This window comes from Glycine max, chromosome 11 (assembly GCF_000004515.6).
Source record: "Glycine max cultivar Williams 82 chromosome 11, Glycine_max_v4.0, whole genome shotgun sequence".
In the NCBI taxonomy this organism is placed as follows: Eukaryota; Viridiplantae; Streptophyta; class Magnoliopsida; order Fabales; family Fabaceae; genus Glycine; species Glycine max.
In genome coordinates this window covers 32,975,780-33,002,049 of record NC_038247.2, presented here as the reverse complement: position 1 = coordinate 33,002,049, position 26,270 = coordinate 32,975,780, and the positions used below count along the sequence as shown (strand labels likewise).

The 26,270-nt window shown below is 35.2% G+C and overlaps 5 protein-coding genes across 7 annotated transcripts; 4 read left to right on the top strand and 1 right to left on the bottom strand.

Annotated features, from left to right (window-relative positions):
- Positions 1 to 922: 922 nt before the first annotated feature.
- LOC100796171 (probable inactive receptor kinase At5g58300) lies at positions 923 to 5,392 on the top strand. Of its 3 annotated transcripts, none has more exons than XM_006591206.3 (4): positions 923 to 1,080; positions 1,264 to 1,529; positions 2,964 to 4,314; positions 4,564 to 5,392. In XM_006591206.3, exons 2-4 carry the CDS (start codon positions 1,497 to 1,499, stop codon positions 5,190 to 5,192), a joined length of 2,013 nt encoding a protein of 670 aa, XP_006591269.1. In that variant the 5' UTR covers positions 923 to 1,080; positions 1,264 to 1,496; the 3' UTR covers positions 5,193 to 5,392. The 3 variants fall into 3 exon arrangements, with proteins under 3 accessions (XP_006591269.1, XP_006591268.1, XP_040862730.1); XM_006591205.3 differs by having other exon boundaries at positions 2,961 to 4,314; XM_041006796.1 differs by lacking the exons at positions 923 to 1,080; positions 1,264 to 1,529 and adding an exon at positions 1,633 to 1,770.
- Positions 5,393 to 6,815: 1,423 nt separating this feature from the next.
- On the top strand, positions 6,816 to 9,248 carry LOC102666272 (uncharacterized). Its single transcript, XM_006591204.3, has 2 exons — positions 6,816 to 7,754; positions 8,902 to 9,248. Exons 1-2 carry the CDS (start codon positions 7,021 to 7,023, stop codon positions 8,915 to 8,917), a joined length of 750 nt encoding a protein of 249 aa, XP_006591267.1. The 5' UTR covers positions 6,816 to 7,020; the 3' UTR covers positions 8,918 to 9,248.
- Positions 9,249 to 15,118: 5,870 nt separating this feature from the next.
- On the bottom strand, positions 15,119 to 17,272 carry LOC100795115 (uncharacterized). The gene is made up of 2 exons (XM_006591674.1): positions 16,916 to 17,272; positions 15,119 to 15,154 (listed from the first exon to the last, which is right to left on the bottom strand). Exons 1-2 carry the CDS (start codon positions 17,270 to 17,272, stop codon positions 15,119 to 15,121), a joined length of 393 nt encoding a protein of 130 aa, XP_006591737.1.
- A 685-nt stretch (positions 17,273 to 17,957) lies between these two features.
- Positions 17,958 to 21,940, top strand: LOC100818920 (ubiquitin-conjugating enzyme E2-17 kDa). Its single transcript, XM_003538290.5, has 4 exons — positions 17,958 to 18,237; positions 18,806 to 18,933; positions 20,620 to 20,724; positions 21,608 to 21,940. The coding sequence occupies exons 1-4, from the start codon at positions 18,168 to 18,170 to the stop codon at positions 21,749 to 21,751; spliced, it is 447 nt and encodes a 148-aa protein (XP_003538338.1). The 5' UTR covers positions 17,958 to 18,167; the 3' UTR covers positions 21,752 to 21,940.
- A 2,393-nt stretch (positions 21,941 to 24,333) lies between these two features.
- LOC100794593 (pathogenesis-related genes transcriptional activator PTI6) lies at positions 24,334 to 25,911 on the top strand. Its single transcript, XM_003537317.5, has one exon. It carries the CDS (start codon positions 24,735 to 24,737, stop codon positions 25,575 to 25,577), a length of 843 nt encoding a protein of 280 aa, XP_003537365.2. The 5' UTR covers positions 24,334 to 24,734; the 3' UTR covers positions 25,578 to 25,911.
- The last annotated feature ends 359 nt before the right edge of the window (positions 25,912 to 26,270 follow it).

Genomic DNA, 26,270 nt, shown 5'->3' with positions numbered 1-26,270 from the left:
AGCACTAATTTTTCAAGTGTAGGAACATATTTTTACGTTTGAAGTAATAATAGATTTGAAGTTTTAAACTAAATAGTTAAATAAATTGCTTAAATTAACATTGTAAAATTTTCATTATGCAAATTAGTAGAAAATACCAACAAATTACCACTAGTCTACATAAAAATTGAACTAAATCATTATTTTATTAATAATTAAAAAAAATACTTGATCCGTCAAGCTAACGTAAATGCCGACCTAAATTTGCACACTAATTTATGGTGGTCTTTAGGTAAGGGAAAATCATTGTTGTAAACTTTTTTTTTTGTTTTTTTATTGATAAATATTAGTTTGATTATAATGTTAGTTTTTGTTAGAAGAAAGAATCAAATCTGTTATTTTTTTCTCTTTTAATCCTTCAATTTATTTTAAATTTCTTTTTTTTTTCTGAGTGAATGAATCATAAATGTAGAAATAAAAAATAAGAAATATAATAAGCAATGCGATATAATGATAAAAAAGAGAAAAAATATCTATAAACATATAAATATAGTTAAGAAAGGGGTGGAAGATTACCAATATAATGTGAAATAAATGATAAATAATTAGATGTTTTAATTAATGTGATAAGAAGTTTGATTTTTAAATTTGTAGATATAAAAAACTCAAAAAATATATTAATAAATTTCAATCTCTTAAATAATTTTTCATATCTCACAATAATGGATACCTTGGAAAAGTTAGAAAATATAGCAAAGAAGAAAATGAGTAGAAATTCACAAAAACCATAAATTTGTTTTTTTTTTTCAATTTTCATGTTGCATTTCTATTTATTTAAAATTTTGGAGAGAGAAAAAAAAACATAATAGAACTGATAGAAGACTTTTTCATCTTAGCCGTTTAAGGAGTCGTCATCACAGATAATCATAGTACGTATGCATTGTCCTCACTCTCTCTCCTCACTCCCACTCAACTCTCAAACTTTCAGTTACAAAAATGATAAATAAATAAATAAATCTAAAAATTGAATAAAGAAAGTCTCAACCTTTCTCTTTCTCTCTCTCTGGGTAGGTCAAGAAAGAGAAGGTTGAGTTTGAGGAGGTTAGTTTCCGTTCCATTCTGCATTGCTGTAAATTTATTCATTTTTTTTTTTGTTTCTTCTTTCTTTATTTCTCTATCTTCATTTATTATTTATCTGCAAAAACAATAAAAATCAAGTCACTTTCTTCCATGCTTTTTATTTTTAATGAAGCTTCTGTCTTCTGTTTCTGTACCTTGTTGCAGCTGCTGCTTTCTAGCTTAAAATGCTCCTCAATTTCATCCAAATTCCCTTGCTTTATGGCCTCTTTGTGTTGTACATGCTCTTCCCAATGAAACCCACTTCCAGATTGTGTTAGTAACAACTAGTTGAGAATCTGAAGCATAAGCACCCCCACCAACTTCAATTTCTGCTTTCACCAAATGCTACTTCTTGTGCTGTTTCATCTCTCTGAATTTGTGAAGTCTGAGACTAACACATGCTTCTGAACCTCTCCCATGCTTCCTTTCAGGTGATTGTTTACTTAGAAATTTGTCCTTTTTCACTTTCTCTCTCTCTTTGCATATTCAGTGATACAGTGGTACTCCTAATTTATCATGCAGATCTGGGTTGTTTGAGTTTTTGTTTTTCTTCTTAGTGAATGCTTCTCAACATTGGGGTCTGGAATGTGCTTCCAAGCAGTTTTGTTTTCTTCTTGATGATAATTATTATGTTTGGAACACTTGGTTTTGGTTTTTGTTTAGGATCTGAAGGTAATTGAGGAGTTTTTTTTTTTTTTTTTTTATAACTTTTCACATTATTGTAAGTTTAGTAGTTGAACTACTTTGACTGTTTCTGATCTTGTAATTTCCTTCACTAATCTACCAAATGGGGTATGCTTTGAAGAAAAGTTTCTCCAGTCATTTTTTTCAATGTAGAAATTCAAGTCATTCCTCTTCTTTGGTAGCCAAAAAAGGGGAAAACAGGAGGGAAGCTTGTGTTGGTTGGTGGTTGGCTAGAAAATTATGTGTTTCAGAGAATAAAGAACAGAAATGTTAGTTCCAGTTATTGAACAGTTTATGATGTTGTCACAAAGTTAAAAAAGCCTACTCTTAACCCCTACTATTCTCCTAGGAGTCTAAGACTTAATTTTTCAGTGAATGTTGTCCTTTCCTTGGCTTCTCCCTCACTTTTCTCTTCTGCCAAAATTTTGGAAATTCTTTTTTGCTGCACATGAATCATGTCCTTCTCGTAGCAGCAGAAAATTTCATTCTCTTTCTAACTAATCTTTCTTTGTGTTGTCTAGCATAATCTTATGTCTGCAAAATTAGGAGGGATTGATTATTTTGATAAACCAAGCATTGTCCATTTCCTTTCTTGCCAAAGCTTTCTTAACAAATTGTCTTCACTGCTGATTGTTCTTTGTATTTGCTTTATAATTTAGGGATGAGCATGCTTAAAGTGAGAATTTTGACTGTATTGAGTACTTTTTTTTTTTGGAATAGTTGTCATTTTGATATGTTTTCCTCTCCGGTGATTGAAAAAGATCCAAATGATGTAAGTATTTTTGTTCCACTTCATAGAACTTTTTTATTTCCTTTTTTCATTCTGTTGCTTTTCTCCTTATATACTGTAAACATGGATGCTTCTGCTATTTTACGGGATTTAATTGTTTAGAGAAGATACTTAAAGGTTCAATGTTATAAACTCTTGAAAAATAATTTCCTTTTAATGGTGAAGATCTTACAAGTAAGCAAAAGGGGACAGCAAAAGTTTATCTGGGGCTTGCAATTGACTATATGTTTCTCAATTAGTATGCTTCCTTTTTATTAATCTTGAATGGTTCTGTTTCAATTGTTATTTTCTGAAATGCTGTCATTATAATTCTACTACCTGAGTTTATTATATATTGTTTCTTCATGCTGCTGGATCCTAACTTTAATTTATGGTTATGGTACTAAAGCAGGAAAATATGAAGGCCGGAAAAGTTTACTCCAAATTTAATTGTCGATATCTTATTCCTTTCAGTAAACAACTCTCCATGAAGTTCTGTTCTACTTCAGTGGCTTCTTTTCTTTTTGTCATAGTTATTTTTTTCCCTCTAGCTATTGCTGATCTAAGTTCAGATAAGCAAGCCCTTCTTAATTTTGCTAATGCTGTCCCCCACCGTCGAAACCTTATGTGGAATCCATCCACCTCAGTCTGTTCATCTTGGGTAGGCATCACTTGCAATGAAAATAGAACTCGTGTTGTTAAAGTCCGGCTCCCTGGAGTTGGACTAGTTGGCACCATCCCATCCAATACACTTGGCAAGCTTGATGCTGTGAAAATTATTAGCCTTCGCTCCAACCTACTCAGTGGAAATCTTCCTGCTGACATTGGTTCTCTTCCTTCTCTTCAGTATCTCTACCTCCAGCATAATAACCTTTCTGGTGATATACCTGCCTCATTGTCTCCCCAACTCATTGTACTTGATTTGTCATATAACTCCTTCACTGGTGTTATTCCGAAGACATTTCAAAATATGTCAGTATTAACTAGTTTGAATCTCCAGAACAACTCTCTATCCGGACAGATACCTAATCTTAATGTCACTCTGCTCAAGCTTTTGAATTTAAGCTACAACCATTTGAATGGCTCAATTCCCAAAGCTCTTGAGATTTTTCCAAATTCTTCCTTTGAAGGAAACTCTCTCTTATGTGGACCACCTTTAAAGCCATGCTCTGCAGTTCCCCCTACACCTTCTCCTGCCTCGACTCCGCCCCCATCAACTACTGGAAGACAAAGCTCAAAAAACAAGTTGAGTAAAATAGCTATCATTGTTATTGCTGTTGGAGGAGCTGTGGTGCTATTCTTTATTGCTCTTGTTTTTGTTATTTGCTGTTTAAAGAAGGAAGATAACAGAGGCTCCAATGTAATTAAAGGGAAAGGTCCTAGTGGTGGTAGGGGTGAGAAACCAAAAGAAGAGTTTGGAAGTGGGGTTCAAGAACCCGAGAAGAACAAGTTGGTTTTCTTTGAGGGAAGTTCTTATAATTTTGATCTTGAGGATTTGCTGAGAGCTTCGGCTGAAGTTCTGGGGAAGGGTAGTTATGGTACTGCATATAAGGCCATACTGGAGGAGTCAATGACTGTTGTGGTGAAAAGATTGAAAGAAGTTGTGGTAGGCAAGAAGGACTTTGAACAGCAGATGGAGATTATGGGAAGAGTTGGACAACACACAAATGTTGTGCCACTTCGCGCTTATTATTATTCAAAAGATGAAAAGCTTTTGGTATATGACTATGTCCCAGGTGGCAACCTACACACACTCTTGCATGGTATGCATTTATTTTCCTTAGTTTCTGATTTTCTGCTAAATATTCAAAATTCTAAAATTAAACTTGTTTTCTTTTATCCCTTTTGCGGGTTTGTTTAATTTCTTTAGAGATCATTTGGATGTTTGAAGTCCTTTTGGACAATTTTATTTTTTATCTACAGTTGTAATTTTCCTTGTAATAGTATCTACTAAAGCCAGCTAAAAATAAATGCATCACTTTACCTTAAACTGAATTTCAATTTGATTGCAGGTGGTAGGACAGGTGGAAGAACTCCATTAGACTGGGACTCCCGAATAAAAATATCCCTTGGAACAGCCAAAGGTCTTGCCCACATTCATTCTGTTGGTGGTCCCAAATTCACACATGGAAATATCAAGTCCTCAAATGTCCTCCTCAACCAAGATAATGATGGCTGCATTTCTGATTTTGGCCTTGCGCCCCTTATGAATGTTCCTGCTACCCCTTCTAGAGCTGCAGGTTATCGTGCTCCTGAGGTGATTGAAACCCGTAAACACTCTCATAAATCAGATGTGTACAGTTTTGGTGTCCTCCTTCTTGAGATGCTTACCGGGAAGGCTCCTCTCCAATCTCCGGGACGTGATGATATGGTTGATCTCCCTAGGTGGGTTCAGTCTGTTGTTAGGGAAGAGTGGACGGCCGAAGTTTTTGACGTCGAGCTAATGAGGTACCAAAACATTGAAGAAGAAATGGTGCAAATGTTGCAAATTGCCATGGCTTGTGTGGCAAAGATGCCAGATATGAGACCTAGCATGGATGAAGCAGTGAGAATGATCGAAGAGATCCGGCAATCTGACTCAGAGAACCGACCATCTTCTGAAGAAAATAAATCTAAGGACTCAAATGTTCAGACTCCATAGATTAACAGTGCCTTTTGCTTAACCAGGAAGTGACAATAAAATGGTATATAAGAGTGCATGCTTGATCAACCTTTCTGTCCAATTGTTCAATATTTCTCACAGATGTTGTTCCTCGAGTTATTTTCTCCTGTAGTTATGTTGCTTTCCTTGAATTCTTATGTATTAACATCCCGATTCAATTAATGATCTTGATTCAAGCACATTTGGTCCCTTGTAATTGTTGTTAAGCTGTTTTAACACCAATGGATATGTGTATTAGATCACCTTATCATGCCATCCATGGCTAGGTAATGTTGATAAAAAAAATCAACCTCTTCAGTCTCTTGTTCCTTAGGTGACCATGGGGCAGTACATCAATAATGCTTTAAAAACAATATATTCAGTTTAGTTCTTTGTGGCTCCTCTTTAGTTTCCTTCCCTTCTAAACAGGTTTCTCTATTTCCCTTTCTTTGGGGGAATTGGAGCGGCTACAGTCATCAGGGAAGGCATTAAATGTAACTTAATATTTCAGTTGCTTGCATGTTGCTTTATTTAATAAAAGATATAATGAAATTACTCTCATCCCACCATTGGCACAGCACAGATGATGTTAACAAGAGAATCATGAGTTCTGATGGAGACAATAAACTCCCGAAGGATAGAACAAGGTTCATATCATCAAAAAGGGTTGCCAATCAGAACCACCAGTTCAGCAACAATAATGAAATTGGATCTTATTTGTCACTTACTTTAGAAATGGAGTTTAGTTAATCATTGAGAAACATGGTAGCAATAATGCAATTGGATCTTATTAGTCTTTTCTAGTTCTAGATTAAGTCTCACTTGAGAAAATGTATCAATAAGAAGACATGATTGTATGTGTGAGCTCCAACATCACATAAACAGAGGAGAAAAAGTTAAAGAAACTAATCCTGACACACTAAGTGATGAGCCTTTACAAGATAGTTGATTTTGATATCTTTCAACAATGTGAAGAATACTTGTGTACTCTTACGCCTCTCACTGCACACTTCGTGCATCACCAGACATAGTTGCTCTCTCATTTGCTAAGAAAAAATTATATCCAATGCCAATTTTGTGAGGGAAAAAAAAGGTTATGATGTCACAATATTGTGCATCTAGGTCATTGGGTACATGTCCCAAGCTAAAGAGAATAATAATTTTATAAAATTAATGTTATATTATTATTAATTTATTTCTAGATTTTTTTATCATTAATATATAAGAGATATAAGTGAAAAAAACGTTATATTGAAAAACTAAAATATAATATATTGGAACAAAAAAAATTTCTTACCTGACAATTGTAATGGGACGGAGAAAATATATTTTATTCAATAATCATTTAAAAACTACTCTTTTTGACGCAACCTTCAATTTATGTATCTATATATAATTAATGTTATAACAATAAACATTGATTGTCTATTTAAATGTTTGTTCACATAGCATTTTGCTTTTTAACATACTATCGATTACTCGATTGCATTCGTCTAATAGTCTCTCTTTCTCTATCCTAATCTGTTAAATATCTACATTACATTATACGAATGTATTAATTAACCAACTAACTAACCAAGTATTTTTAACTATACATGTCAACTATATATAGCTAGGCGAAACTGCATGCCCCTCTAAGAAACTCTCTTGCCTCTATGTTTATCCGCCACCATTGATTTACCATATATAGCTTTGTGCATTTGTGGTAACAAAATCTTTGAAGTTAAAAAAAAAAAACAACAAAAACCGCCATACAAATAACCAATATTCTTGATTTATCATGTTAAACTAAGTAACGTTCATTGGACATAGGTGTGGTGGTGGTGAAATGGAGGAGGGAAAGAGCAAGTCTACATTGGCGAAGAATCCGAGCCGCAGCCGGAATCCGAGCCGGCGTGTGGCCTTGGACGTGCCCTCCCCTCGCCACATGGGCTCCACCCTCAGTGGCATCCATTCCTCCATCGACCACCTTGACAAGGGACGTTACCACCCATGTTGCTTTGCATGTTGTGCATGGTCATGCCTTATTGTGTTCATCTTAATCATAGCCATTCTCTTTCTTGGTATTACCTACTTGGCTTTTCTCAAGTCAGGGATGCCAAAAATTAACGTGAGAGCCTTCAACATAACAAAGTTTCAAGTTGATGATGGGTCACAAAAGATGAATTCGGTTATAGGCTTAGGATTAATATTCTCTAACAAGAATGATAAGCTTAAGCTTTTGTATGGGCCTCTTGATGTTGATGTCACTAGTGAGGATGTGCTATTGGGGAAGAAAAAACAAGGTGGCTTCTCTCAAAAGCCCTTGAATGTCACCAATTTGGACATGACCATGACATTGGAAAATGCCGATGTTGACAAGTATGCCGCTGAAGAGTTGAAATCAGACATCAAAGCCTATGAGATGGTGTTTGATTTGTATGTGGGTGGACACATTGGTTTTCAGGTTGGGAAATTGCAGATGAATAATGTACCCTTTCTAGCATCTTGTAATCAAATCAAGAGGGAGGATGTGGATTTTGGAAGAAAGCCTGAATGTGAAGTTAAGCTGTTTGCTGCCAGGTAAAATTTAATAAACTATGTGTATGTTTATGTTTGGGTGCACAAATTTTGGTGGTTAACTAAGAGGCATATGGTTTAAGAAAATGTTTTCTATTTGTTTTATAAATTATAAATTACGAAAATATCATAGTGGACAAGATCAATAGCAATGTCAAAGATAATTCTGAGTTGGGTCATTTAGTTCAAAAGTGTAGGAGGTTGTTAGTGAGTAATTCATCTTATGTCATTGGATTTGTTAAGAGAGTTAATGGTGTTGCCCATTAACTTGCTAGGGTGACACATTTTTATCTTGTCTCTATACTTGTTATCCATGTTATTGTTTATATTGAACAATTAGTTAGTGATGAATAAAATGATATAAATATTTTTCAGTAAATTTTTTTTCTAAAATATCATCTTATTTTGACATCATTTTCTGTTTTCAAAATTTTGTATATTGGAAATACTGAATTAAAGGCTAGTTTTTTTTGGTTTTTTTTTCCCTAATGATATGTGCCAATGGGCCAGTTACAAATTAAAAAATATATATTCTGGTGTAAATAGTTTAGTGATTATTTTAAAAAATAGAAGCTAATTAATTTATATTTGTTTATGATCATAAAGATTACTTTTTATATGAAAAACAGTTGATTTTATGAAAAAATATTCAAAATATTTTCTGATTTTAATAAGATTTTAGATTGTTTTCATCTTTTGGTTATTTTGAAAAACTAAAACAAACACAAGAAAAAAAAACTGTAACAAACAGACCCAATATTTGTGACAAAATTTCTTGAACAGTTAATATGGAGTATGTTTTATATAAGTTGGTAATGATTCCCATGAATATTTGTATGTAACATGCGTAGTGAACGCTCCATTGGTTTGCAGTAATGCAAATGAAATTAAATAAACACAATTTCTCCTTTGGAAACAACAGAAATTAAACATTGCATTTTCTTTCTTGCCATGCCTGAATGATGTTAGTTTGAGGAATCAACTATATATGTTTTGATGTAGTGTAACGTGTAGCTGTATTATGTATACATATTATTTTTATGTCATTTTTTACGTAAATTTTGGAGACGACACACACAAAAAAAAAAAAAAGCAAACTAACTAATATACTAACGACTTTCTTAATTGTTTGTGTACAATTTTGGCGCAGGCCTTCAACAAACTGAAGAAAGCAATTACAAACAAGTTTAGCTTAAGCAATTTTATCGCATCTTTCATAGGAGGACAAGTAATTTATTCATAGGGATGACAGTTTCTGCAAATAGCCACCTTTATTAACAAGCCATTACAGCCATGCATGAACATCTTTGAAGTTTTTCAGTTTTTCATTCTAGATAAAATTCAGTCTTACTAATTAGACCTTGTTCATTGTGGACATGTATATATGGTCTAATTAAAGACCTTGTTATCAATGTTTCAACCACATATATAGTTGGAGAGTAGACAAAGCTAACAAAGAAAAGAAGATTGATTTACTAATTAGACCAAACTTCTTGATCTTCCCCATTTTTTGCTTCTGCAGAATTAGTTCCTTGAAGCTCTAGATGGACAGAAAGGCTTTCATTTTCAGTGATTACCTGTGAATCATATAATCATATCATTAAAAGTGAAAATATGGCAATAAAGTGAATTGAAATGGGGTTATATGTTTAATGACAAAAATAATCAAACAAAATACAAGGGATACATGAAAAGAGAACACAATAAAACCGCAACTGTGAAACTTACTGTCAAAGGGTAGATTAGCTAGTGTTACATTCTCTAGTTGGTGGCTGTTAATAATCTCTGTAACCACCTGTGTTCGGCATAGCAACATAAGAAGCATTTTTAGAATCAGAAAAAGCATGTTAATATTTGACAAACAAATAACAAAGTAATGAATACGGCTAGGACATAACTTAGGTGGGGGGACATGACTCAAGTCATATTGGGATACGACTCCGATACAGCTTCAGCTTGAGTCATTTTCTGAATTTTTTAAGTTTTTTTTAATTTTAATATTTTTAAATTGAAATTTCAAAATTAAAAAATGCCAAAAGGACAGGAATTAGGAAAAAAAACATTATTTCTCATTTTATTAACGTACCGAAGACATATTGTATTTTTAATTTTAAAAAATTTAGTATATCATCGTATCCATGTCTGTTGTATTCCATATCTAGGCTTCACACGATGAATTTTACAATCGCTCATTACCATTATTTGCAAAAGGCAAACAAAGATATAAATACCTCTTCAAATCAGCCAAATATTGTTTTGGAATAATCTCTAGCCTTTTGTTTTCCTCATCCACGACAGCATCATGAAGAGCTTGCTTTGCCAAATCATTGCAATTGACATACCATTGGGGCTTTATCATGGGCTCCACAACATCCTTCTTAGCATTTTCACATTGGCATGCTATTTTCGTTTTACCATTTATCAGCTTTTCCCACTTCCCGCTTATATTCTTTTGTTATTCTTTTGTTAGATTAGTTGATTAGTTTTATGTTGTAACTAACTACATAGCTTCTCTACCAAGCTTCACTCCATCTTGTATATAAGGATACTGCTATATTCAATAAAGTTGCTTAAGCTGGTTTGATCATATTGCTTTGCCCTTGCCATTTTCTTTTCTCTGCATATTTATCAATTTGTTATGGTATCAGAGCTCTTCTCTTGAAGAGTTCTGTTGCGCCACTTTGATATCGATCTTCTTCTTCATCTTTTATTTTCATTCCGTTTTCGATTCAGCCATGAGCGAAAGAGTAGAGCATACGTCTAGCATGGATAGTTGTCTCTATCTTCACCCAAGCGAAAATCCAGCAATAGCTCTCGTATCTCCAGTGCTGGATTCCTCCAATTATCATTCCTGGAGTAGATCGATGATGACAGCCTTGAGTGCCAAGAACAAGGTTGAATTCATTGATGGAAGCATACCGGAACCACAAAAATCAGATCGAACATATGACGCATGGCGTCGCTGCAACAATATCGTTGTTTCCTGGATTGCGCATTCAATTTCAACACAAATTCGACAAAGTATTTTGTGGATGGACAAAGCTAAAGAGATATGGCGTGATCTGAAATCACGATACTCGCAAGGAGATCTCCTTCGAATCTCCGATCTCCAACAAGAAGCAGCCTCGATGAAACAAGGTGATCTTTCGGTTACTGAGTATTTCACTAAATTGCGAATTGTATGGGATGAATTAGAGAATTTTAGACCCGATCCTGTTTGTTCTTGCACTGTGCGATGCACGTATTCTGCTCTTACTGTTATTTCGCAGAGAAAGCTTGAAGATCGAGCGATACAGTAGTTCTTGCACGGTTTGAATGAGCAGTATAGCAACGTTCGTTCGCATGTTTTGCTTATGAATCCATTACCTACAATATCAAAGATCTTCTCATACGTAGCACAGCAAGAGCGACAACTATTTGGAAGTAATCTCATGGCAGGCATCAATCTTGAAACTAAGGGAAGTATGATTAATGCTGTGAAATTAATTTGTGATTTCTGTGGAAGAACTGGACATACTGAGAATGTATGTTACAAGAAACATGGTGTTCCTTCCAATCCTGACTGGAAAAGCAAAATGAATGGAGCCAAGGGAGGAAAGACATGTACCCACTGCGGGAGGAGTGGGCATACCATTGATGTGTTACAGGAAACACGGTTTCCCTCCAGGCTTCAAATTTTAACTCGGAAAATACCACAAACAACATAGTAACAGTGGATAGCAAAGTTACTAATGATCAAACGCAGCAACATGAGTTCCAAGAGGTTCGTTTTTCACCTGAGCAATACAAAGCATTGCTTGCTTTAATCCAACAACCATCCCATAGGAACTCAGCTTCTACTTCATTTGGTGTCAAACAAATAGCTTCTGTTTCTTCATGTTCTATCGAACCAGCTTCTGTCATGGGTAAATCTTCATCCTCTGTAAATCACACACACACAATCACTTCTTGGATTCTTGATTCCAGAGCAACTGATCATGTATCAGCTTCATTAGTCCACTTTCGTTCCTATAATCAATTGAACCCTCCCATTATGGTTAAGCTGCTAAATGGTCATCTTGTTTCTGCTACTCATTCGGGAGAGATATGCCTCTCAACCTCCATAGTCTTGTCAAATGTTCTTTATATTGCTTCATTCACCTTTAATCTTATTTCCATATCCAAGCTTGTTTCATCTACTAACTGTAAGCTCATTTTCTTTTCAACTTCCTGCATACTACAGGATATGAACACACAAGCGAGGATTGGTATAGTTGAAGTGAGAAACGGGCTCTACCATCTCATCCCAAACCATATAACTAAACCTTCTGTGCAGACTGCTATTACTCACCCACAATGCACCATCACACCCATTGACCTTTGGCATTTTCGCATGGGACACCCTTCCTTTGAGCGCCTACAATATATGCAATCCTCCTACCCTTTCTTGAAGCATAATAAAGATTTTGTATGTAACACATGCTACTATGCGAAACATAAGAAATTACCCTTTCCTTCTAGCACTTCACATGCATTATGTTGTTTTGATCTTGTGCATATAGATATATGGGGGCCATGTTCAAAGATATCTATGCATGGTCATCGTTATTTTCTTACCATAGTTCATGATCATTCTCGATTTACTTGGATTTTCCTTATGAACACAAAAGCTGAAGCACGAGAACACATTATAGCCTTTACCACGTATGTCGAAACTCATTTTAACAACAAGATTAAAACCATATGAACTAATAATGGCTTTGAATTTACAATAAATGAATTTTACAAGCTTAAAGGCATTATTCATCAAACATCATGCATTGAAACTCCTGAACAAAATGGTATTGTAGAAAGCAAGCATCAACACCTTTTGAATGTCACTAGAGCACTTCTTTTTCAAGCTAATCTTCCTCACAGTTTTTGGAGTTTTGCTTTAACCCATGTTGCATATTTAATAAATTGTATTCCCACTCCCTTCTTGCACAACATATCACCTTATGAAAAGCTTTATGGCTACCCATGTGACATTTCTAATCTTAGAGTTTTTGGATGTTTGTGTTACATTAATACAATCAAGGCTCATAGAAGCAAACTTGACCCACAAGCTCACCCATGCATTTTTCTTGGTTTCAAACCTCATACTAAAGGTTTCTTGGTGTATGATTTGCATTCTCATAATATCACCACCTCTCGCAATGTTGTTTTCTATGAAAATCATTTTCCTTCTCATAACGAAACACAAAGCTCACACTCTTATGTCTCTACTACACCTTTTATTCATGATAACACCATTTAGGAACCAATATCAAACTCACCTGTACCCACTGATCATAACCATGCTGAGCCACATTTAACCTTGCAACGTTCAATCAAAGACAAACATCCTCCCAATTACCTTCAAGATTATCATCAGTTTCTCACTTCCACTGCTACCAATTCAAGCTCCGTTCGATATCCATTACATTTGGTTTTGTCTTACTCTCGTCTCTCTCCTTCCTATCGTTGTTTTGTCATGTCAATTTTTGTTTCCACTGAGCCCACATCCTATGCCGAAGCTTCTCGGCATGATTGTTGGCTTAAAGCAATGCAAGCTGAGTTACATGCTCTCCAAACGAACAACACTTGGACTTTAACCGATTTGCCACCGCATAAAACAGCCATAGGTTGTCGTTGGGTTTACAGGATCAAGTATAATGCTGATGGGTCTATTGAACGATATAAAGCTCGACTTGTGGCCAAGGGGTATACTCAAATGGAAGGCTTAGATTTTCTAGATACATTTTCCCCAGTGGCAAAGCTCACAAGTGTGCGTCTCTTACTTGCTCTCGCTGCTCTCCATGGATGGCATTTGCATCAGCTTGATGTTAATAATGCTTTCCTTCATGGAGAGCTCAATGAGGAAGTGTACATGCAACTTCCTCCTGGTCTCATTGTTGATAATCCTTGCCAGGTTTGCCGCCTTCGACATTCCTTGTATGGGCTTAAACAAGCAAGTCGATAGTGGTTCACCCGCCTTTCCTAATTTCTTCTCTCTCATGGCTTCCAACAGGCCTCTACTGATCATTCACTGTTTCTTAGCTTTAATGGTAACTCCACTACTGCCCTTTTAGTTTATGTTGATGATATTGTATTGGCAGGCAATGATCTTGCAACTATTCGACATATCACATCTCTTTTGGATCAAGCCTTCAAAATCAAGGACCTTGGGGTGTTGAAATTCTTTCTTGGTCTTAAAGTTGCTCGATCCTGACATGGCATTCATTTGTCTCAGCGAAAGTATATCCTGGACATTCTCTCTGATTTAGGTATGCTTGATTGTCGTCCAAGCACAACTCCCATGGATTATGGTACCCGATTACAAGCCACAGTGGGTGGACCTTTTCCTGTTGATGCCTCCTCTTCTTATCGTCGTCTTGTTGGTCGGCTTATTTACCTCACAACAACTCGTCCCGATATTGCTCATGCCGTTCAACAACTAAGCCAATATATGGCTGCTCCGACGACTGCTCATTCCAATGCTGCCTCTCGAGTTCTTCAATATCTCAAGGGAACTCCTGGTTCTGGCATTTTCTTTTCTGCCACCGGTCATCTTCAACTAAAAGCCTTTAGTGATTCTGACTGGGCAAGTTGCCGAGACACACACCGTTCCATCACTGTATTTTCCATTTATCTCGGCGACTCTATCATCTCCTGGAGATCGAAGAAGCAGCCCACGGTATCTCGTAGCTCCTCCGAAGCTGAGTATCGAGCTTTGGCTTCAACCACTTGCGAACTTCAATGGCTTACTTACCTTCTTCAGGATTTTCGTGTTGCATTTATTCAGCCAGCTAACCTTTATTGTGATAACAATCCGCTATTCAGATCGCATCTAACCAAGTCTTTCACGAACGCACCAAGCATATTGATTTAGATTGCCACATTGTTCATGAAAAGATTCACAGTGGCCTTCTCAAGCTCCTTCCTATTTCCTCTTCCATGTAGCTCGCGGACATTTTTACTAAGCCCCTAGCTCCTGTTGTGTTTCAACTTCTGGTTTCCAAGATGGGAATGTTGAATATCCATTCCCAGCTTGAGGGGGGCTCTTAGCATTTTCACATTGGCACGCTATTTTCATTTTACCATTTATCAGCTTTTCCCACTTCCCGCTTATATTCTTTTGTTAGATTAGTTAGATTAGTTTTCTGTTGTAACTAACTACATAGCTTCTCTACCAAGCTTCACTCCATCTTGTATATAAGGATACTGCTATATTCAATAAAGTTTAAGGATACTGCTATATTCAATAAAGTTGCTTAAGCTGGTTTGATCATATTGCTTTGCCCTTGCCATTTTCTTTTCTCTGCATTTATCAATTTGTTAATCCTTGCTTCTTGAACAAACACCAAGGTTCATCTCATTCTTTTCAGATCCTCTATAGAGGCCCTCTACAAAAAGAAGAAAACAAATGAAACAAGAAATAGCCAAAGCTGTGTTTCATCGGAGACATAAATTATTACTGAATATAGAGATAAAATACTAGTATAAGGTACTCTTGCAGGACTATATACGGTAATGATAGCTAAAAGAAGATCATATGCAACATATTGATATAAATTCTAATCTTCCCTTTCGTTACCAAGAGAAGCAATGTTCCACAAAAATACAAGTGTAGTACTTTCCATCAAAAGTATTGTCACTCAATATAACTATCTGACTTGGACAAGCTTTGTTTCAGTTGTCTTAACTTTGTTGTGGGTTTCTGCACATGGGTGTTATTATAAGGGGTATTCTATGTTGGACATGAAAAACAACAAAGATTGTTCTGTCTCATCTGTTTCATTTATGTTTAATTATCATCCTTTTTAAAATTAAACTTGAAACAACAACACAAATATTTGTCAAGTTTAGTATTGTAACTTTTCGTAGAGATTTTTGCTTATTGGATTGGATCGTTTTGAAAAGAAAAATCAATCATCTCATTCAATCACTTTGATTTTGTTAATTAATCCTCCAACTAGTTTGATTAAAAAAATAAATCCAATCCAATATAAAACGACTTAAGTCTTGCTTTTTTTATTTAAAGAAAATATTAAATAAATGGTAACATTTATAATAAACATAGTAAAAGATAATTTAAGATATTAAATATCTTCTCTTTAAGTCAATAAACAACTAATAGTAGTATAACTCTTTAAATATATACTATTAAAAGTAAATTTATATAACTTAATAATTATACTTATGTACCTTTAATCAAATAGTTAAAAAAACTATCTTCAATCAAATATATTTTTCAAAAATAAATATAAGTTACTATATGATAATTTTATAAATATATAAAAAATAAAAATTTAAGCGTAAGAAGTAACATAAATTTATTTATAAAAATGTATTTGTATATATAACTTCAGTATGGATTGGATTTTGAAATCCAATCCAAATTTCGATCTAATCCAATAAAAAAATTTGATTTCTTTAAATTTTGATTGGATTGGATCAGCTCATGAACACCCTTCATTTTTAGAAAATCAAACAAACACAATTTTCACATCTTTATCATAATTTTTTTTAACAAAATTCTAAATACACACTTTATTTTAGGAAAAAATTATTAATAATTAAAATATTTTACCTATGATTTTAGGGGGAAAATGACTTGATAAGACCCCTGTACTCGATAGTTGTTTACTTGGTATCCAGAGAACTTGATCAATGTAATAAAGGGTGAAAATAGTCTACGCTACTTGATAAAGCCTATGACTAACCCATAGGGCCACATCAGACCTTTTCAGAAAATGGGTTAATCAAGTTTTTATTTAGTAAAACCTATTTAGTTAAACACATTAGATCTTAGGCCATTCGAAAAAACCCTTTTAGGCCTAAAAGACTAACTTATTTAAAAAAATTATTCATTGTTAGTATTATTATTATATTAAATTTGTTATAGTTTGTCTGAAATAAAAAATTAATAAACTCTCTAAAATGAAAAATTTGTCTGGTCCTGACTTGGGCCAATGTAAAAAATTGAAAAATTCGATAAAATAATAAGATAATAATTTTTCGTGAGATCCCTTTATAATTTTCGGTCTCAAGAAAATCATAAATTAATAATTCATAGAAACTGAAAAAAATATATTACTCAAATATGATTTAATAGTTGTCTGTTTTCCTTTAAAGTTCAAGTCTATTTTGAGTTTATCTCTAACTTTTCTTATTGCATCCAATAGCTCAGGTGTTGTATTTTTGTATTGTATCATAAAGTTGTGAAGAGTGTTCGACGCCATAAGTGTTTCCTTTCGTGTAACAGGCTCCAAAGACACCGTATCATCTTCGTCGTCATCCTCTGCATTGTTCTCAATGATAGTACCCACAATATCTTCTAAACTTTGAACCTCCGAACATGCTTCATTTTCACCTGGGTAGTTCATTAGATTGTAGATATCCATCTTATTACGATAGCCACATTGATTGATCATAGTCTCGAGGTCTTGAGTTTCTTCATCAAAAGTGGATTCATCCAAATTTCTTGCAACGTCACTAGCTGAACGAATTCTAAGAGACATAGACTAATTTGTCTTTTTGTTTGGTATATACAGTATAATTACTTAAAATTATTTAAATTAATAATTATTAATTTATCGATAAATTAATAACTTTCTAAATTAATAAATTTCTTCGATCCTGACCTTATTAATTTATAGAGTTTTAACTGTATTTTCGTCCTAAAATATAATTAAGGTAAGAGAGAAACTCTATCTTCTACTACAAAGACAAAAAAATATCTCCTAAAATGAAAGATATATATTATTAGAGGAAATATAAGATATGATCATATCTTTTCCTAATTACACCATTAGACGAGGGAGATTGAGAAAGATCTAATTTTAAATTTTAATCCAACCTACTTTCTTATACATGTTTTACCTTTATGCCAAGTTTTGAGGTTCAACAAAATCTGGTAAGAACAACAAATAAGTAAAAAATTTGAGTTGTTTGAAATAAAAATATTTTTTTTTATAGTTTGTTTGAAATAAAAAATTATTAATAGAAAATACTCTTACTTTGAAGTTAAAGTATTTTCTATTTTATTATTTTCATATCAAACCTATTATTAATTTATAATACAATATCTTTAATAAAAAAATTAAAGTATTCCAGAATTAAACTTATAAATTATTAATTAATTAATTAAAAAGTAATAATACACACATTAAAAAAAATTATATTTTCAACTATTCATGTATTATCATTTTTTTTTATTTTTTTTATTCTCTGCACCTAACTTTCAAACGTAGGACCTTGATCCTAAGCTAAACGGAACCCTCTAGAACCCAAAGTTTTTCTCTTTCAATTCTTCCTCAGTCAATTCAACTCCCTTTCAATTTCAACCCTATCTCTGCTCTCTTCTTCTTCTTCTTCTTCATTTTTTGGGTCTCTCTGTTTACAAGCTTTTCAGTTATGGCATCGAAACGCATCGTCAAGGAGCTCAAGGATTTGCAGAAGGACCCTCCTACTTCCTGCAGCGCAGGTCAGAACCCTAAAATTAAACGCTACCAGTTTCAATTATTCAACCCTTTGTGTTATTTTCTGTGTATGCATGACCTTGTTTGCAAAATATCTTAAATTCGTATCTGTTTCTAATAATTCGTATTCTGATTCTGTTCTTTTGCCCCCTTCACCTTATATAATCATGCAATTGGACTGATGATTCAACAGAACAAAACCTAATCTATTGTTATTGTATTGTATTGTATCATTCTTGTGTCTCTGTTTTTATCATATTGGCAAGATGATGTGGTTTATGTTCTTCCTGTAAGTCATTGTTAATAAGTTGTTATCCAAAGGGCTTGGGGATCATTAGAAGAAGCAAGGTTTTATATTGCGATTGCATCACGGTCCTTGATGTTACAGAAAATTGCAGACAGATGCGTCTGTGACTTGAAATCGCGATCAAGGACCGTATTTTAAAACCTTGATTAGGAGTTTAGGCGAGCCTTCAGGGTTTCCTAATTGTTGAAGTTATTGATTTATGAAGGATAGTTTTTGTGATGTCTTTTTCTTGTATTAACTTTGGAAGTTGATGTTGTCTATATCAGGTCCCGTGGCGGAGGACATGTTTCACTGGCAGGCAACAATCATGGGACCTCCTGATAGCCCATATACCGGTGGTGTATTCCTAGTTTCAATTCATTTTCCTCCTGATTATCCATTCAAACCACCAAAGGCAATAAGCTATCCTAGTTAGAGACTTATATTAATTTCTTCTATTATCTGTTCTTCTACTGTTGTAAACTATGCTGAGACTTGTTTCGATGTATATTGATATTGCATGGAAATAAGTTTGCACTGTCCCATCTTTATTTATTATTCTGTATTATGGAAAATGTATTTTGTGTAATGAGATTGTGCAGAGTGCAAACCAAATGGTAGTTTGGCTGTATGACTCCTCCTGTCCTCAATACCAGTGCAAGATCAAGCTAAATTCTTGATAAGTGATAACTTTAGCATGCAATATTGCCAGGTTGACTTTCCAAAACAGTTTATTGTGTGCCCATGATTGGTTTCTGACGGTATTGTGGATCAGTTCCTTGTTTTACTGGTGTACCCAGTCTTTCAAGTTCAGCAGCTTGTCAGGATCAGTTTTTCCATTATTGATGCAAATGCTGATATCCTTCGTTGTGGTAGTGGATTCAATTTTCTATGAAAGTATGAATATATAAAAATCAATGAAGATTAAATGATTTTTAAAGTTTGGAGTGCAGTCTAGATTCAACAATATTGAGATGGTGAAAATTGAAAAAATTATGATCATTGCAAAATATTTTTTATATGAAGGAACTTATTTTTCCTTGTGGCTTGGCTTTCTGGTTAATGATTCTGATTTCTGACTGTTGTGAAAGGGGGTTGTTTGCCATCCCTGGTTCCTAAAAGTGTCAAAACTAAGAGAGGAATGGAATCTCTTGGAATTTTAGGATATTATTTTCTATTTCTTCTGCTTGTTATAATATTATTCGAGTTTAATAAGCATACATTGTCATTTGTCAATGTCAAAGTTTTTACACTGTCAAGTGTCAACTAATCAGAAATCATCCTTGGTATAGGTAGTTTTAAAAGCAAACAAATTTATCATATATTGCGATTTGTGGTTAGGTAACAGTGTAAGAAACCTTTACATGGTTAGGACATATATTGTTTATTCTTGTTATTTTGTTGGGTTGGGGAGGGAGGAAGGAAATTTTCCTTAGGTGGTGGTGCCTCAGGCTATCTGAGTTGCGAAGCCACACACCTGTGGTGGTGGTGGTGGTGGTGCCTCAGTGGCTCAAATGCTCAATGCTCTGGTGGTCAAGGTGATGGCAATTGGTGACACTTGTGTATAGTGTGGTCGATACTCATAACTGCTCCTTCCATGAACACTAGTGCCTCCTAGCCCTATTTGCATTAATAAGAAAATTGATGTTTGTCACTAAGTATTATTTTTGCAGAGATACTGTGGGTGCCAGACTGCCAGGATTGTAGTTCTGTTCTGAAATGCTTTATAGGTCTTTTGTTTTTGGCCGTCCCTTTTTCTTCTTGCACATTGGTAAAGAATGGTGTTGGAAAATATTGCTAATAGCAAAATCAAATTATTGGGATGCTGTTCATGACAGCCATCACTTGATTGTTTAAATGTTGAGATTTCAGATGATTTTTCCTGTTGTTATTATGTCTGTTTCATTTTATTTTTTTTATATACATTCTTTTTGTTCTTCTTGATGTGGTGATTTGGTAAATTTACGCACCCAAGTACAGTAGAATTGCCTAGTTTAATTTGCTCAAGATACTGGCTGGTAGTCAAGTTTGTTAATATCTTGAACATCTGTCATGAGTAATAGTTTAGAAATGCTGAATATAGCATCTTTGAGTACTGCAGGTTGCATTTAGGACTAAGGTATTCCACCCAAACATCAACAGTAATGGAAGTATATGCCTTGACATTCTAAAAGAACAATGGAGCCCAGCACTAACCATTTCTAAGGTTTGATATTACTTATCCTGTGTTTCTTGATATTTAATGATTTTGCACAAGGTTTCAGCTTGTGTTACTTACTGGTCATGTCTAGCTGTAATTTCTGTGGTACCATGTTCTTTTAGAAAGATTTTTCCATTCCACTTGTAAGAATTTGACAAATATGTATTTCTGGCATGTAAATTTAGAAAGATTTTTCCATTCCATTTGTAAGAATTTGACAAATATGTATTTCTGGCATGTAAATGCCTGTGCCTACTAAGTTCAGAAATACAAACCTTGCTAAATGTCTGGAAATTGGAGCTTATACTCAAATCAATGAGTCTAGCTTATTTTCATGCATAAAACTGTCTATGCGTGTGTTGTGTCCTTGTTTATTTTCGATTGATACAGATTGTTTGGAACCATTGTCTCATTGATGTTTTTAATGTCTCTTGAGAATCTAGTATAAAAAATTAACTAAAGATTTGTTTACCGTTTAGGTTTTAGAAGCTTATTGAGAAAACTGTGAACCATCTTAGAAAGAGTTATGTTATTCCCCCTTAGCATTCTCATGTCACTTTCTACAATAAGGAGAGAGAAAAGTGTGGAATAAGTTGAGTGATGTGGTGGAGATAGAGAAAAACATGATGTGAGAATGTGAAGTGGGAATAACATTACTCGGTTTTTAGAAATTTGTTCATAGTAGCAATTTTAGTACAGAATAAGCCCTAAAAATAAAATAGACATCTATTCTTTGTGTTGACTTGAGATATAATTTTCAAGCCACCTTGATGAGATAATCATATGATTCATAGAAATTGTAATGGACCTGCATATGATATGATGACGTCAACCTTATGTGTGATGGTGCTGCTTTGAAACTTGGAAAAACTAACATCCACTACTTTAGGTCCTTTTGTCCATTTGCTCACTGTTGACGGATCCCAACCCTGATGACCCGCTTGTGCCTGAAATTGCCCACATGTACAAGACTGACAGGGCTAAGTATGAAGCCACTGCTCGTAGCTGGACACAGAAGTATGCCATGGGATGATCATGCTCCTCCTTTAGCTGCACAATCATGATTTTTATGAAGAAACAAAATTTACTTTTAATGAATGTTTTATCTTTTTTTGTCAGTGTAAATCAACCATGGTAAGGGAATTGATTGTCACTTTGTGAATATTTCTTTGCAAGACATCGGTCATGGTCTCATGAAAGAAATTGTATTATAATGTCACAATTTTTCTGCTTGTTGACTAGCTATTCTAAATGATGGTAATCAAATTATAGTTAGGAACAGGTACTATCGGCTTATTGACGTGGAATTTGATCTTTTTGGGCTTGGGACAAAAAAAAATCTCGAGTGGGATTATAAAATCATCAAATAGACTCTTATTTTATTGTTATTGCTCACACCTTGAGTTCATTGTCCAAACTCCAAAGGGTCCTGAAACCATGTCAATTGTGCTTAAAAAAAGCTTGGCTCATGCAATCAATGATTCTCAAATTAGTGTGGGTTTGGGCAATTGTTTTGGTGACATGTAAGGACGCAAAATGGTACCCCCCCTCATCGAAATAAAGTTGTGAATGGTCACAAAATTCAGAGTTGTATTTTCGGCCATTCCAGGGGTTGAATTTATGTTTTTTTTTTTTTTTATCTTTATACAGTTTTTTTTTCTCAAAAGAACGATTAAGATTTTGTTAGTACCCACTAATCCATCAAGCGTTTCAACATTATCTGCCAAAAGTTAGTCATAATTTTGAGGAACAAGAATAGTCCTTTGGGAGAGTAAAAGTTCACTGTCGTGATTCTCGACACTGGACGTGTTTTATGCGTGCTGCACACTGGAAAATGAAAGGAATGGGCAATTAAATTGATAGGACTCCTTACAAAGTAAAAGAAACTCCCATTTTTGTTCCAAAATCATGCAAATGAGATGAAAAGACCCTTACACACTGGTGTACGATATTATTGGTTGACTTCAGAATTTAATATGTTTAGTACAGAAATATGCCGGCTGGAAACCACTAGCTATGCAGCATGAAAGAGACCCTTTTGAGGTAAGTTCATCACAACTTACAAGTAGCTTGAATTGAAGTCAATGGTTAATAATAATATAATAACAGTGGCAGAGAAAAGTTGGCATAAAAAAAGGCTAATTAGAAGAGTCATCACTTAATTAACAAGCAACAAGCACATAGAGGGGGGTCATAAGTTCATTCATCTGCGAATGCAAATTGTTGCCACAACGTAGATAATATTACACGTGCTTGACTGGCTAGCTTGCTTACATGTCTTTGCTTCCTCCTCAAGCCAAAACCCAACCTAACCAAAACTTTTTAAGCAATTTCCTCCCTAAAATACTTAGCCCCTTCTTATGATGTTAACATTTCCTTTCTATTGTTTAATTCATTCTTAGCTATTGTTCTTTTGCCTCTTTCCTCACATGATGATGATCAAAAGTAAACAAAAGAAATCCCAATTTCTCTTACTTTTTTTGTGAATGTCTCTTGTCAAATTTATTATCTCTTTAAGACGCCCACCCATATGAAAATTTCCCTTATTATTAATTCATAATTTCATCATTTTAGCACTAGTGATTCAATCAAATCTGAATAAAGGCAGTAGGTTCAAGTCCTATAATACTTGCAACACAGATCAAAGTTGCATTAGTGTGTGTTTGTTTTAATGTTTGAGGGATCTCAAACGGCCATTCCAGCACAAATAATAAATTATTATTTCTCACAGAATGACACCTCAAAATTCGTACAATCTGAACGGTCTTTAAATTATGTGACTATATTTGTTTCCTAATCACTCAAAAGTAACATTGTAATCTTTTGTGTGTTTGATGTTCCAACTTACTCGGGTACTGTTAATAAAGGTATCCCGTCCCAGCAGTGTCTTACAGCGAATAGACAAACTGTGCAAAAAATTGTGCTGAAAATATATTACTGGCATCTGTTAGGTCATCATGGGTTGGATAAGCCCAATTCTCAACGGTATACTCTGCACTAGTCCCTCACTTGTACCTTTTCTTTTTATCTTGTTTCATTGATTTTTATTTTTTTTATTCATGTGATGCCACCGCTTTAAAAACAAACTATAAAAAGTCACGTCAATTTCCCAGTTTCAAGGTCATTGTAGGAAAAATGGCATTGTTCCAATGGAGCCATTGTTCTTCTAATCTCCAAATTAGAAAAATTCCACCAACATGGAACCCCGTCAATTGCGTGGTCTGAGATTCACCAACGTGGAAAGATGGCATCGTTCTTTCTTTGGACCTGACTTTGTTCACTTTCTCACTCTCTTGTAATGTACCCTCTCATTATCGTAAAATCAAAATTCAATTGCTAATAGTCTAGTAGAGACTACTACTATTTACACACACAAAATAAGGTGGTTTTGTTTCATTTTACGAAATGAACTATTAAGCACGTTTTGAATAATAATTTGGTCCCAAATTTGAAGGAGAGTTAACAAAAGATGAAAAAGGTGTCACAAAACTAAAATGATCATTATAGTTAGGAGAAGATGTTAAGAGAGGGTGAGGATTTTTCTTGGTGTTACCGACAGCGACATATACACACAAACGTACACATTATAGTGAGTCATGACCCTCCCCACTCACTCACACTTCCTCCATTAGTCCAATTTCCCTCTACTCTTCTTCACTCACTCTCTCTCTTTCTCTCTCTCTCTCTCTCCTTCAATTCGTTACCCAAATCCCCACCTTTTACGAGAAAAATATTTCCTTGATCCTCCAATGGGGACACACCCCGTGGTGCACCATAAATACCCTTTAATCCTACCTCTCTCTCTTGCTTTCTTCCCTTCACTCTCTCTCCTCTTTCCCGCCAACCTCACTCTATAACAACATTTCTCTCTCTTCCTTACCCCTGGAATAACCACCCTAGCAAATTACTACCATCATCTTATTTTTTCTTCATCATCCACCACTCTATTTGTCACTTGCTTTCATGCAATTAACACTTCTACCACCTTTTTTCATTTTCTCACTCTCTTCACTAAAATGAGTGACACACACCAACCTTTCATGTCCGTACAACCACCCATGAAGCTCCACAACCACCCATTTAACCCACAAGCCTCAAGCTCAAATTTTGACGGCGACCCACCATGCAAAACCGCCGGAAAAACAAAACCACCTCACACGAAGCTCCTCCGGGTCATTCTCACCGACCACGACGCCACCGATTCTGACTCCTCCGGCGACGACGAAGACCCAAAAAACACAAAAAAACACAAAAAGGTGAAAAGACAAATTACCCACATCACCATAAACCTTCCCTTTTTCTCAAAATCCCCAACTCCAACATCAACACCTTCTTCTTCTTCGCTTGACCCGACCCGTTCGACCCGACCCAAGAAACGACTCGGCGTCCCTCGCCGCCGGAACAAGTTCCGCGGCGTCCGGCAGCGACCATGGGGACGGTGGACGGCAGAAATCCGTGACCCGACTCAGAGAAAACGGGTCTGGCTCGGAACCTTCGACACGGCGGAGGAAGCCGCCGCCGTGTACGACGAGGCCGCGGTGAAGCTCAAGGGCCCTAACGCCGTCACCAACTTCCCCCTCTCCGCCGCCGGAAACACGGAACATGATACCCCTCCGCCGGAGACGGTGTTCTCCGGCGAAGGTCTTTCATCTCCGACGTCCGTTCTCACTTACTGCGACGGAGACTCGACGCCGTTCGACGGTTTTCGTTACGGCGAGGTCGACGCGTTCGGGTTTGAGTTTGACATCGACGCGCCGTTTAGTTTAACGGCCGTTAACTTAGGGGTGCTGAGTCAGCGGTTCGGGAAGGAAGAGTTTGGCGAGTTTGACCCGAACGAGTTCTTGACGTGGCCGAGTTAAGGGGCTTCTTTGTCATTTCGCGAAATATCCAGGGACTGGTTTAGTAATTCTACTAAAGTTCTTTTTGTCGTATTGTTTTGTCCTACGTGGAATTCCAAAACTACCCTCGTGACTAAAGAGTTTTTGTGCAGCTTAGAAGAGTGTTAGAGTGCTAGAGAGCAATAGAGTGAGAACAATTTCGTAATGGAAGTGGAAGAGAATTTTGTCCTATGTTAATTTGTGTAATTAAGCCTTAATTGTATTGTTATGGAGAAAGAGGATATGATGGAAAGTATTAGAAGGATTCTATTGTAGTTTCTTATATAATTTTATAAAGTAAAAATGTTAGTATTAATTAAAATTTAGATTATTATATTGTGACCATGCATGATTAGTTTTTTTTTTTTGTTTATTCTAATTGTGTAGGCATAATGCCTTGTTTGGTGAGGGCAAAACTAATTATTGCCTTTATGTTTGGGAGATTTTAGTTTTGAGATTCGCCTTGCGGGATTCTGTAGGTAGTTGTAGGGTACTAGAATGATTTGGTTAATTAATATCATTATTCCAATAAAGAATTGCCTATGCACATGCTTCAGATATTTTGTGCAAAAATAGGCAGAAAAACGTAAGGGAATGTCTTTATTTATTTTTTTATAAAATAAGAAGGGGATGTCTACAGGGAGAAAACATAATTAGAAACATCTCCTGCAAATT

What these genes read in the sequence shown, in the direction of transcription:
- LOC100796171 (XM_006591205.3), top strand. Translation starts at nt 1,497, where the DNA reads ATGCTTCTGAACCTCTCCCATGCTTCCTTTCAG. An exon ending in TCTCCCATGCTTCCTTTCAG is followed by an intron (nt 1,530 to 2,960) that starts GTGATTGTTTAC and finishes ATGGTACTAAAG; the next exon opens with CAGGAAAATATGAAGGCCGG. An exon ending in CCTACACACACTCTTGCATG is followed by an intron (nt 4,315 to 4,563) that starts GTATGCATTTAT and finishes ATTTGATTGCAG; the next exon opens with GTGGTAGGACAGGTGGAAGA.
- LOC102666272 (XM_006591204.3), top strand. Translation starts at nt 7,021, where the DNA reads ATGGAGGAGGGAAAGAGCAAGTCTACATTGGCGAAGAATCCGAGCCGC.
- LOC100795115 (XM_006591674.1), bottom strand. Translation starts at nt 17,272, where the DNA reads ATGTCTCTTAGAATTCGTTCAGCTAGTGACGTTGCAAGAAATTTGGAT. An exon ending in TATTGGATGCAATAAGAAAA is followed by an intron (nt 15,155 to 16,915) that starts GTTAGAGATAAA and finishes TTCTTTTTGTAG; the next exon opens with AGGGCCTCTATAGAGGATCT.
- LOC100818920 (XM_003538290.5), top strand. Translation starts at nt 18,168, where the DNA reads ATGGCATCGAAACGCATCGTCAAGGAGCTCAAGGATTTGCAGAAGGAC. An exon ending in ATCCATTCAAACCACCAAAG is followed by an intron (nt 18,934 to 20,619) that starts GCAATAAGCTAT and finishes TGAGTACTGCAG; the next exon opens with GTTGCATTTAGGACTAAGGT. An exon ending in CAGCACTAACCATTTCTAAG is followed by an intron (nt 20,725 to 21,607) that starts GTTTGATATTAC and finishes CCACTACTTTAG; the next exon opens with GTCCTTTTGTCCATTTGCTC.
- LOC100794593 (XM_003537317.5), top strand. Translation starts at nt 24,735, where the DNA reads ATGAGTGACACACACCAACCTTTCATGTCCGTACAACCACCCATGAAG.